General features: G+C 40.7%; 1 protein-coding gene across 2 annotated transcripts in view; it reads right to left on the bottom strand.

Moving 5' to 3' along the window:
• Dars2 (aspartyl-tRNA synthetase 2, mitochondrial) overlaps positions 1–12,575 on the bottom strand; it is a 31,038-nt gene extending 18,463 nt beyond the window's left edge. For both annotated transcript variants that reach the window (XM_031386807.1, XM_031386813.1), the window contains exons 1-7: positions 12,452–12,575; positions 11,567–11,666; positions 8,105–8,171; positions 6,429–6,530; positions 5,944–6,039; positions 3,319–3,442; positions 1,966–2,012 (exon numbers count right to left, since the gene is read on the bottom strand). In XM_031386807.1, the coding sequence (XP_031242667.1) occupies positions 1,966–2,012; positions 3,319–3,442; positions 5,944–6,039; positions 6,429–6,530; positions 8,105–8,171; positions 11,567–11,666; positions 12,452–12,575 (660 nt within the window). The remainder of the gene's footprint in view (positions 1–1,965; positions 2,013–3,318; positions 3,443–5,943; positions 6,040–6,428; positions 6,531–8,104; positions 8,172–11,566; positions 11,667–12,451) is intronic.
• Between the last annotated feature and the right edge of the window lie 5 nt (positions 12,576–12,580).

Genomic DNA, 12,580 nt, shown 5'->3' on the forward strand with positions numbered 1-12,580 from the left:
GTGTGTGTGTGTGTGTGTGTGTGTGTGTGTGGGTGTATGGGGGGGGGATGGTGGTGGTGAGTACATGCTAGAAGAGGCCATCAGAACCTCCGAAGCTGGAGGTACAGGCTGCTGAGAGATACTTGACTTGGGTGCTAAAAACTGAATAAGGTTCTCTGAAAGAGTTAAGTGCTGAGCTATCTCTGTAGCTCCTAAGATATGTCTCAAATACTGCTTGTATATAACAGTTATTAAGTGTGAGTAAACAAAGTCTCAGGTTTATTATTAGCACAACAAAGTTTGTACATCATTTGCTGCACAGGTCATTCTTAACTGCTTTTCTACATTAAACTGTAGGGATTTTTGTTTTGCTTTTGAGGCTCTCAAACATGCTACACAAACACTGTGCCACTGAGCTATATATAGTCCTTAAACTGTTTTTTTTTTTAAAGTCTACAGATTGAATAAAGAGTTATTAAATATCAGGACTTTTTTTTTTTTTTTAAACCCAGTTCTCTTTTTAACAGGATTTTATTATATAGACACAGCTGGTCTGAAAGTTGTGCTCCTCCTTAGCCTCCCAAATACTGGTCTTACAGGCATATATCACCTCATCTGGTTCTTTTTTATTAATAAGCATTTGTTTTCCTTGTATCAAACCCCAAGCCAACCATTTTTCTGCTGATTTCCTGAAAAAGCACAGGAAAAAGAATATGTAGAATATATAGGGAAGAACCACACTGGAGACAGAGCCTTTGATCTATCCTTGGGCAAAAGGCCCTTCGGCTTCAAGGGGACCAAAGCCAGCTGGCCTAGCACATGAGTTGTTGCTCTAGAGTGGTTCCTGTGGTAAGCAAGGAGGCTCCCATCATGCTAACTCCATCCCTTGAGCCAACCCCCGAACCATGGCAGTCCTAGCCTCAATGAACATAGCTGCAGTGACGATATTCCTGGAACAGGTGCTGGCTAGGGAGCTGTGGCTAGGGACAAATGAGGTGAGGGAGTGTGGAGCCACCATAAGCTGAAGTGTTCCCTGTCACATCAGTGCCTGGTCATTCTAGCACCTCTGCAGGCAGTGGTCAGCTTGACAGCTCAGGGGTGGAGTGAACTTGGAGCAGGTTTAGGTTTTCAGGATAGAAGGGACTACTGCAGGACAGGTGCTCTTAGCACACACAGAAAGAGATGCCTAATCTGCCTCTTTAAAAGTTTTATATTTTCTTAGTTGGCACAATTCTTTTTCTTTTTTTAAAGATTTTATTTTTTATCTTTTTGGTTGTGAGCCTTAGCTTTTTTAGTTCTCTCTTCAGCCAAGGATTTTATTTTAATTATGGGTATATGTTTCTGTCAGTATGTGGGTATGTGTGTATGAATGCAGTGTTTACAGGCCAGAAAAAGGTCTGATCCCCTTGAACTCAAGTTTTAGTACATGTTTTTTTTTTGTTTTGTTTTTGTTTTTTTTTGTTTTTTGTTTTTTTGTTTTTCGAGACAGGGTTTCTCTGTGTAGTCCTGCCTGTCCTGGTACTCTGTAGACCAGGCTGGCCTCGAACTCAGAAATCTGCACCTGCACAGCTATAGTGTACTCATACACATAAAATAAATAAAAATTAATAAATCTTAAAAAAGAAATCTACCTGTCTCTGCCTCCCAAGTGCTGGGATTAAAGGCGTGCACCACCACCACCCGGCTAGTACATGTTTTTAACTGTTGAGCTATCCCTTCAGTCCAGTTCAGAAAGTTCTTAATGAACAAGGCTTTAATAAAATATTCATTAATAATTTGCATCTAGAAACTCACAGGAAAGAAAATTCATGCAGAATAAAAACATTCTGATTCCAAATGCTGACTCACATAATTTTCTCAATTCTTAATAAGACTCTGAGGTAGTAATAAAAGTAAATAAAAATGGGCCAAGTGAATAGAAAAGCAAAGCGATCGCTTCTATAACCAAGAGAATATCAATAGTAAAATGGTAAGTAATATACATACTCCTGGGGTCCTCTTAAATAATGTTGGGGTTTCTATATCCACAAACCCTAAAAAAGAGAAGAAAATTAGTTAATAATTGAGAATTTCCCAAGTGTGAAATACAAATCAGAGGCTCCCTGCAATTAGGAAGGCGTAAGACAGACGGATGCAAGGTGGTTTCCACAAACCCAAGAAAGCTAAAACTTTGACAAAATGTAACTCTGGTCATTAAGCTGACATTCATGACAGGAAATGATCCAGAATATCTGATGGATTCCTGTCTACTGCAATGGTCTGGTGTTCTGCCAACATAGCATGGATGAAATGAGAGCAAGAACCAAGGAGTGGGGCTAGAGAGATGGCTCAGCAGTTAAGAGCACCGACCGCTCTTCCAGAGGTCCTGAGTTCAATTCCTGGCAACCACATGGTGGCTCATGGCCACCTGCACAGCTACAGTGTAGTCATACACATAAAATAAATAAAAATTAATAAATCTTAAAAAAGAAATCTACCTGCCTCTACCTCCCAAGTGCTGGGATTAAAGGCGTGTGCCACCACTGCCCAGCTCTTTATGATTCTTATACTGCATTTGATAGGAGGTCTGACATTTTCCATGAGTCAAACAGAGCACTCCTTGGTTTCTTTCTTTCTTTTTTTTAAGATTTATTTATTTATTTTATACATATGAGTACACCACCATTGCTCTCTTCAGACACACCAGAAGAGGGCACCAGACCCCATTACAGGGAAGAGCAGTCAGTGCTCTTACCTGCTGAGCCATCTTGCCAAACCCAGGCAGGTAGATTTCTGAGTTCAAGGCCAGCCTGGTCTACAGAGTGAGTTCCAGGGTATACAGAGGAAACTCTGTCTTGAAAAACCAAAAAAAAAAGAATGATAAAGAATTATGCAAATTTGGCTGGGCATCATAGTCTACACCTATAACCCCAGAATTCAAGAGGTGCAGGAAAGGGTGCTGGGAGGGAAACTTAGGACATAGAAACAACCAAAGACTGTCCTCAGTAGTGGTGAGAAACAGTAAGTATTGTAATAGACGTTATGACCTTTCAAAGAATGAGTCTGTGGGCTGGAGACATGGTTCAGTGGTTAAGAGCACTGTCTGCTCTTCCAGAAATTCAGAGTTCAATTCCCAGCAACCACATGGTGGCTCACAGCCATCTATAATGGGATCCAATGCCCTCTTCTGGTGTGTCTGTAGACAGCTACAATGTACTCATATACATAAAATAAATAAATAAGTCTAAAAAAAAAAAGTGTCTGTGACTAGGTAAACAGCCAGTCATCACAGTGATTGATTATAGACTTTGGGAATGTGTGACCCAATGATGACAGGAGTATACAATAAAACAGAGTTACCGTGCAGATTACAGAGGTATTCCCGCATCTTCATGACCATCTTCGACCTCAGCCTGAGGTTGTACTGCATTTGGAAACTACGCAGGTCCAGGTACCGGTACTGCAGACGAAGCGCCTCTGTTTTCTACACAAATGAAGACTTTTATGCTTAAATATTTTTGAACACTAAAAAGGTAGCTATCTTTAATTTTTCTTCACTTGATCTCATCCAAAAGGCTGAGAAGCGATTTTAATTTTTCTTAATTTACATTTATTTTTGGTCGTGGTGGGGTATGTGTACGGGTGTGTCTGTGCACATGAATGTAGATGCCCTTGGGCCCCTAGAACTAGAGGCATCCTCAGGAGCTGGAGTTACAGGCAATTATGAGCCACCTGGTATGCATTATGGGAAAAACAAACTCAGGTCCTTCATAAGAGCTGTGCACATTCTTATCACTAAGTCATCTCTCCAGCTCAGCTTTGTGTATTTTCAAGGCTGTAAATCCCTGTATTCATCTTTGTGCTGAGAACTTAAGAATAAAGTTCTTTAATGTGGGTAGCTCAATCTCTTATACCAGAAATAGAAATAGTAAGAAATGTCTCTAACTTCTTTTTCTGAATGTTTTTACCTTAGAAAATTTATTTTCTTTTCCATAATAAGGTCAACTTTGTAATTATACTGATTTTTGCAATCAATGAACTTAAATATAGTCCTTAGTGGCCATGTAATTAAAAATCTAATAGAGCAGGGGAAATCACTCAGTTTGTGTTTGGTTTCACTTCTGTCACTTTAGTAAAATATGCTGACAAAAGCAATTTAAGGGAGAAAGGGCGAATTTGGCTACCAATTCTAGGTTCCAGCCCATCACTGCAGGAAAGTCAACGCAGCAGGAACATTAGACCCACAGTAGAGAGCAGAGAGCAAGGACTAAATGCTGTACAGTCGAGAGCAGAGAGCAAGGACTGAATGCTGCACACCACTGCTTAGCTTACTCCTTCTCAGTCCACAGCCCGGGCCATGAAATGTTGCCACCTACATTCAGGGTTTGTTTTCTCAAATCCATAATTCAATTAAGAAAATTCTCCTTGAGCTGGTGAGATGGCTCAGCAGGTAAGAGCACTGACTGCTCTTCTGAAGGTCCTGAGTTCAAATCCCAGAAACTACATGGTTACTTACAACCACCTGTAATGAGATCTGATGCCCTCTTCTGGTGCATCTGAAGACAACTACAATGTACTTATTTATAATAATAAATAAAACTTAAAAAAAAAACCAAACAAACAAGAAAATTCCCCTCACCAGACCTTTAGTTCCAGTACTTGGGAGGCAGAGGCAGGTGAATCTCTGTGAGTTCAAGTCCAGTCTGTATACAGATTGAGTTCCAGGACAGCCAAGGCTACACAGAAAGACCCTGTCTGAAATCAAACCAAACCCAAACCAAGCAAACCAAATCAAACACACCAAAACCAAACACCTCCAACCCCCAAAGAAAAGTCAGTGAAAGCAAGCTCACAGGCCAGTCTAATCTGAACAGCCCTCACTGAGGCTAATCTAGCCAACCCCTCACTGAGGCTCATCTAGACAACCCTCCCTGAGGCTAATCTAGACAACCCTCCCTGAGGCTCATCTAGACAACCCTCCCTGAGGCTCATCTAGACAACCCTCCCTGAGGCTCCCTTCCCATGGAACCAAGCTGATTTAAAACCAAGCATCACAGTTAGTAAAGCACTTGTCCTGTGAGCCCAGCCACCTGAGTTCAATCCTCAGGACCTAGGCGGAGAGCTGGGTGTGGCCACACACACTGTGCTTCTAGCACAAGCAGGTGCAGACAAGCAGATCCTTGGTCTTTCTGGCCACTCAGACTATTCCACTAGGTGAGTTCCAGGACAGTGAAAGATCCTGGTTCCAATAAAAGGAGGACGGTGCCTGAGGAATCACATTCAAGATTTTCCTCTGGCTTCCACAAGCATACTTATGTGCACATGAGCACACACAAACACCTAAATAGATTAAAAATTAGGTATATACTCCAGGCATAGTGGTGCATGCCTTTAATCCCAGCAATTGGGAGGCAGAGGCTGGCAGAACTCTTGAGTTTGAGGCCAGCCTGGTCTACAGAGTAAGTTCCAGGACAGCCAGGGCTACACAGAGAAACCCTGTCTCGAAAAACAAAACAAAATAAAACAAATAATACTTAAAATCTGAAATACAGAATCACATTTAACCTGTCTGCACCTCAAGAACATAATAAGCTATTAGTACTGTAGAATAATTGATAAAAAAAAATACTCATCTTATAGAAGGTACATTTTACTTTAAACATTCTAATAATTTTCAATCACTTTCTAGATACTGGATTTTTTTTGTATATGCATTTTCCTTTTCTTGGATATTTTCTTTATTTACATTTCAAATGTTTTCCCCTTTCCAGGTCTTCCTTTGGAAACCACCTATCCCATCTCCCCTTGCCCCGCCTCTATGAAGGTGTTCCCCACCCACCCACCCACTCCCGTCATCCCGCCCTGGCATGCCCCTACTCTGAGGCATCAAACACCCTCAGGCCAGAGGGCCTCTCCTCCCACTCATGCTAACAAGGCCATTCTCTGCCACATAGACACTGGATTTTGTTAACAAGATACCCTCACCTTCACAAAGTCTTTAATTTCAAAGGGCAGTTTTTTGCAGGCATTCAGGAGCTCGGCTGTTTTAACCTTGATTTCAATCTCACCTGTTGGCATTTTCTTAGAAGAAAAAGAAAGAGCTATGTTAGAAAGTCATTTTTCAGGACAGGTATGTGATACACATTTGTAAAACACATGCATTCGTATACATATGTAAAATGTGTCAAGCTATATTGTAGATTATAAATAATAAAAATCTATATAATCTTTACATTAGTTTATATCTGTGGCTCATAAGATCCTATATCTGCAAATATCATTTTGTATTTGTCAAGGTTGACAGACATCTTTTTGTGTACACTTAAATGGTTGTGGTGACCTGTGAGTTCATTTGTGGAACCAAAAAACTTCAATGCTAAGTGTCCACGAGGGACTCAATCTATGTTGTTAATGTATATGCAGACATTATAAATGTACAAGGGAAAACTTCCATTCCCTAGACTACTAACCGGATTCTCTTGTCCTGGAGGACGGGCGATTACTGTCCCGGATACTCTTACCACAGACTCCACAGGGGCTTCACACAAAATCCTCCTCACAGATGCAGCTGACTGCAAAATAAGGGGTCAGAGGAAGTTCCAAAAATAAATGATGTTACAGAAATCTTCAGTAAGTCTACAGTTTAGAAAAATGATATTCATAGCTTACGTTCTATAATATTGGAGCTGTACTGATGTTATTATAAGAGTTAGTAAATCCTATTGTTATTTTAGCTCAATATAATATGGCCAGAAAGCCCACCAAGAATCCTTTGTGCCTTCTTTCTTTCGATAGGGCCTCACTCTATCGTCCACACTGGCCATGAACTCTCAGCCTTCCTGCTTTAGCTTCTCAAGTACTGGGATTGTAGGTATGCACTACCATGTCCACCAGCTATTTTTAATTTTAATTAATTAATTTTGGAGACAGGGTTTCACTATGTAGGTCTGGCTGTCTTGGAACTATGCAGACCACTCTGTCTAGCCTCAAACTCAGAGATCCACCTGCTTCTGCCTAAATGCTGGGATTAAGGTGTATGCTATTATGCCTAGCTTACCAGCTACCTTTTGAGACAGATTCTAAATTGCCAGGCTGGCTTCATTTTGTGTGTGTGTGTGTGTGTGCGCGCGCACACACACACATATCTGTGTACACACCACAGCCTGCATATGGAGGTGAGAGGACAACTTGTGGAGTTGACTCACTCCTTCCATCACATGGGTCCTGGGGATGTCAGCTTGGTGGCAAGACGCTCTATCCACCGTGCCATAGCTCTAATCACACCTCTCCCTTTGTCATGCTTTCATGTATATGTGTGCATATATATAAGATCTCACATAGTCCAGGCTGGCCTTGACTGGCTATAATGATGAAGCTTATCTTGAATTCTTGATATTCTTGCATCTGCTTCCCACTGATGTGATTATAACTGTATGCTTCCATGTCTGTCTTACATTTTTTTTTTTTGAAAGATTATTCTTAGGTTTTTTTTTAAATAAATTTCATCTTCACATTCTGCATCCTTTATTGATTTGGTAACTGATTTATTTAATTTATTACATTTATTTTGTATGTGTGCACACACAGGCAACTCACACGAGTATGACATGTGTACCAAATGTGGAGGTCAGAAGACAACTTGTGGGAGCTGTCTTTCTCCTTCTACCATATCGGTTTTGAACTCAGGTTGTTAGACTTGCTGGCAGGCACCACTAGTATATCTCCTGGCTCCACATCTCCTTTTTGTGTAGTTCTTTACACATTATAGAGATTAGCTCTGTCTATGGGGCTAGCTGTTTGCCTGGCTGTATATGGGTATAACGCGCACATGACTGTACTCGGAAGCCAGTGAGATCACTGGATTCCCTGGAACTAGAGTTACAGATGGCTGTGAGCTTCCATGTGAGTGAGTGCTGGGACCTGGACCCTGGTCCTTAACAAGAGCAGCAAGCGCTCTTACCTGCTCTAGCCATCTCTCTAGTTCTTTAGTTTATCATGTATGAATGTTGTAGATAGTAGTTTTCAATTTTTATTAATAGCTAATTCCTGAAATTCAAACTTCAAACACGCTGATCAAACTACTCAGCTTCTACTACTACTGTCTTACCAAAGCAGCTTTCAGATAATGGGAGGGGCCTGTCATTACCTCATCCTGGGGAATGAGAATTTGAACAAGACCGTGGCAATCTCTTAGGACCAAGAAGGTGTTCTGCCTGAATAATGGGGGAAAAAAAAAAGAATATTTTAGGATAAAGTCTCTCAGCTCGAAATTTAAAGACAAAATCAGCAATAAAAAAAAAATCCATGTAATTTTTCCATTTTTATGATTATGTACTTTTATAAGCTGCATTCATGCAATTTACCTTATGCCCCTTTTCTTTCTTCCTTCCTTTCTTTTTTTGAGACAGGGTTTCTCTGTGTAGCTCTGGCTGTCCTGGAACTCACTCTGTAGACTAGGCTGGCCTCGAACTCAGAAATCCGCCTGTCTCTGCCTCCCAAGTGCTGGGATTAAAGGCGTGCGCCACTACTGCCCAGCAGATTTTAAGTTTTTCAATATGGTTGTTGCCAACATCTTTTTGAAGTGTCAGAGAAGCATGCAAAAGCTTGTTTGCAGAGAAATTCCTAAAGGAGCTCTCAGATCTGCGCTCCAGGCTCTTAAAGCACTATTAGTAGTGGGCTGAGAAAGCAGTAAAGGTCTCTATTAAACTAGAAACTGGAATCATGACAAAGAAAAGCCTGAAGACTACTTATCTTTAAATCTAATTCCAAGTATGTGTCTGTGTGGTATGTACACGTGACTGCAAGATTCCTGGAAGGCCAGCAGCATGAACTCCAGCAGGAGCTGGAGTTACCGGTAACTATGAGCTTGATGTAGATGCTGGGAGCCCAATTCTGGGTCCTCTGTAAGAGTTGTGTTCATCCTTAACTCCCAAGCCATCTCTCCAGCCTCTGAAAATGTTTCTTGATCTTGCCTGCCACCTTGAGAAGGAATTTCTCATAAAAGGGAATTGAAGACTATAGATTTTGTCAACTAAGGCTATGAAACAGTCGTGAGATTTGATAGGTTCTGCAGAAGAGTTTTATTTCTTCCTGATGCCTTGTAGGAGATGATAAATTATCTTTCTCATTTGCTACGGCATCTTATAGGAACTCAATGCACTAAAATCAACTAAGTCTTGGGATTACGGTTATAACACATGGTCTGAAATCAGCTTTAACTATGCCCTGTATGCAAACAATGATTTACTAATTATGATGGTTAGGGCTCCCTGACGTCTTAATTTTTGCTGCAAAAGACACCAGCTACACTGTACTGGAGCCGCTGTTCTCGAAAGCAGTTGGCTATGAAGTCTCTTCTCTGACAGAATTAATGTCCCAAGAAGGAATCTGGGCACAACAGTTTTAGTCAACTTAGGAATATGGTTTTATTTCTATAGAACTAACAGTTAAATTGTTGGAAACTAGCTATGTAGACACATGTCTTTAATCCAGCACTCAGGCAGCAGAGGCAGGTAGACTTGTGTGAGTTCCAGGCCAGCCTGATCTATGTAGTGGGTTTCAGGCCAAACACTGTAAGACTCTGTTTCCAAACAAAACAAAAGGCTGCTGTTGTATGGAGTGTGTGGAGTACCTGTGGAGGAAGAGTCTAAATTACAAGGTTTTAACCCAAGTCAGTGAGCTACATTAATCAGCTCAATATAATAAAAAAGAGCAAAACCAGGGTTGGAGAGATGACCCAGGGGTTAAATGCGCTGACTGTTTTGAACCCAGAGATCCTGAGTTCAATTCCCAGCAACCACATTGTGGCTCACAACCATCTGTAACGGGATCTGATGCCCTCTTCTAGTATATCTGAAGACAGTGACAGTGTACTCATATAAATAAAATATATCAATCTTAAAAAAAAAAAAAAAAAAGAGCAAAAGCTCTATCGAGCTAAATGGGAGCAAGCACTTTATTTTTATTTGTCTATCCTTTCCTATAATGTCTGTAACCACAAATATGGAATACATTCTATCAATAAGTTATTATTATTTAAGAAAATAAAAATATTTTTCATTGGCTTAAGTCCTCACAAGGAAATTTTATTAACTTTGTAAAATTTTCTTTCTTTCTTTTTTTTAAAAGATTTATTTTATTTATTTTATGTGTATGAGTACACTGTAGCTGTACAGGTGGCTGTGAGCCACCGTGTGTGTGGCTGCTGGGAATTGAACTCAGGACCTTTGGAAGAGCAGTCAGTGCTCTTAACCACTGAGCCATCTTGCCAAGCCTCGTAAACTTTTCTTTCACATATCAAAATCCAAGGATAATATTTCAGAGAATTAGAAACATTTGACTGGGCATATCCTCCCCTAAGTTGAAAGGAAATACATTTTCCTCCTTTATTTTAAATAGTTTATTTATAAAGGGAAAACCAGGGCTGGAAAGGTGGCTCAGAGGCTCAGAGTGCGACCTGTCCTACCAGAGATCCCAGCCTTAATTCCCAGCACCCACATGGCAGCTCACAACTCCAGTCATGTTAGACACCCTTCTCAGGCCTCCATGGGATCAGATATACATACAACCAAACATACATACAGGCAAAATACCCATACACGTAAAATAAACATAATTATGCAGGGAGAGAGAAGCGACAACCAATGTGCATTCTCTAGGCCTTTTGGAAAGCAAAGGGACATTCCTTTGTCTACACACACACACACACACACACACACACACACGGGACTCTACGAGCGTGATACCGCAGACACCAAGGGGGAGAAAAGAGTTTTAAAAACATGTTCCAAGAACGTTACTATGGCAAAGCTGTAAGAGCCTGCCTGCACTGTCACTGAGCACAGTGTTGACAGTTATATACAAGCAGGTTAAGAACAAGACTCTTAGCCGGGCGGTGGTGGCGCACGCCTTTAATCCCAGCACTTGGGAGGCAGAGGCAGGTGGATTTCTGAGTTCGAGGCCAACCTGGTCTACAGAGTGAGTTCCAGGACAGCCAGGGCTACACAGAGAAACCCTGTCTTGAAAAAAAAAAAAAAGAACAAGACTCTTGCCAAGACAACTAATGTTTGCATGGAGCAGCTGAACTCTCTCAAGAGTTCAGCTTCTTTCATGTGATAAATATCTACCCACATTTTGAACTTCTTCAAGGAGTTAATATGCTAGTATGCTTCAGAACATCAGAGGTGAGCAACAACCACAACCAACGGGCTTTGAGCCTAAGCAATCGATGCTCATGCGGTTAAGCTTTTTCTTTACTTACATTTTGAATAAAGTTCTCCTACACTATTGGTGCTTCACAGCTGGCTGACAGAATCCTGGTCTATTCCCAGTTACTGCTCATAAGAGGGTTTTAAACTTAGCTCAGGATTATTTCAGTCCTCCGGCAGGCCAGCTTTTATCACTAGACCCTTTAACCGATGGTATTAGTACTTATTGGGAATGACACCATCAGGCTTTCTTAAAACAAGATAGAGCAGAAAATGCAGTGACTTCTGAGAAACTACAAAAGTGGCAAATATAATTCTCTGAATGGATAAAAATTAGTGAAGGTTGGAACTGTTTGGGAAAACGACCTCCATGTATTCCTAACCCATTCTCTTCAGTTTACCTGCGGTACTGAATCCATCCACACAGAGTGACTTCTTGGCCTAAGTGGGAGGAACGCAACTCTCCACAGGTGTTGGTCCGAGCAACAAAGCTACTGAGTTCTTTAAAAAGAGAAGGAAAAAGCAATTTAAAAGGCAACAGTGAGAATGTTTGTAGTTTCTTTAAAAAATACTCTCCATTCATGATATTAGCTATTTCAGGTCAATGGGTGAAATTAATAAAAATTTTAAATTAGATGTGTGTGTGTGTGTATGTATGTTTATGTGTGTGTATCCACAGGTATGGAGCCCACATGCCATCGTGCTCCTGTGGAAATCAGAGGACAACTTGTTGGGATTCTGTTCTCTTCTTCCATTCACAATGTGGGTTTCGGGAGTGAACTCTGGTACTCAGGCTTGGCAGTAAGTGCCTGAAGCCATGAGCCATCTTGCTGGCCTGATGGGGTTTATAAAATAGCCTAGACTATACAATATCCCTAATTGTGTTTACCAACAAAAGTGTCAAGGCCCAAACAAATAACTGCCCCAACGTAAAATTGTGCATTCTGTTTAGAAATCTACACCTTTTACATGACCTAGCATCTGAATGGACATAAAATGGTAACTGTCCATTTTGCTAAGTGAGATATAATTTTAGAATTTACCTGTTAAACAGTGCAGTTACTAGTTATAGTACAAATATAATTTATAACAATCATTTGTACATTAAATTATTATTTTAGTTTTTCTATTAACAGTATACACTAAACAGACTTTTTTATAATCGAGGGGGAAAAAAACGCCTTGATAACAACAGATCAAGAGAATGAATGACCTGGTATTAAAATGCAGTAAGGATCGGGGAAACAAGCTGTCAGAAACAGCCGGAAGCTCGTAGCTGCCTTCACCTGGAATTCTTTGTGAACTCAACGCCAGATTTCTGGATAGAGAACCCCAGATTGGCCGCATGGTCTTTCCGATGGGTATGGATAAACCCCTGCATAGACGACTTAACCAAGAACCAAGATACATGTTGA

This window comes from Mastomys coucha, unplaced genomic scaffold (assembly GCF_008632895.1).
Source record: "Mastomys coucha isolate ucsf_1 unplaced genomic scaffold, UCSF_Mcou_1 pScaffold1, whole genome shotgun sequence".
Classification (NCBI taxonomy): Eukaryota; Metazoa; Chordata; class Mammalia; order Rodentia; family Muridae; genus Mastomys; species Mastomys coucha.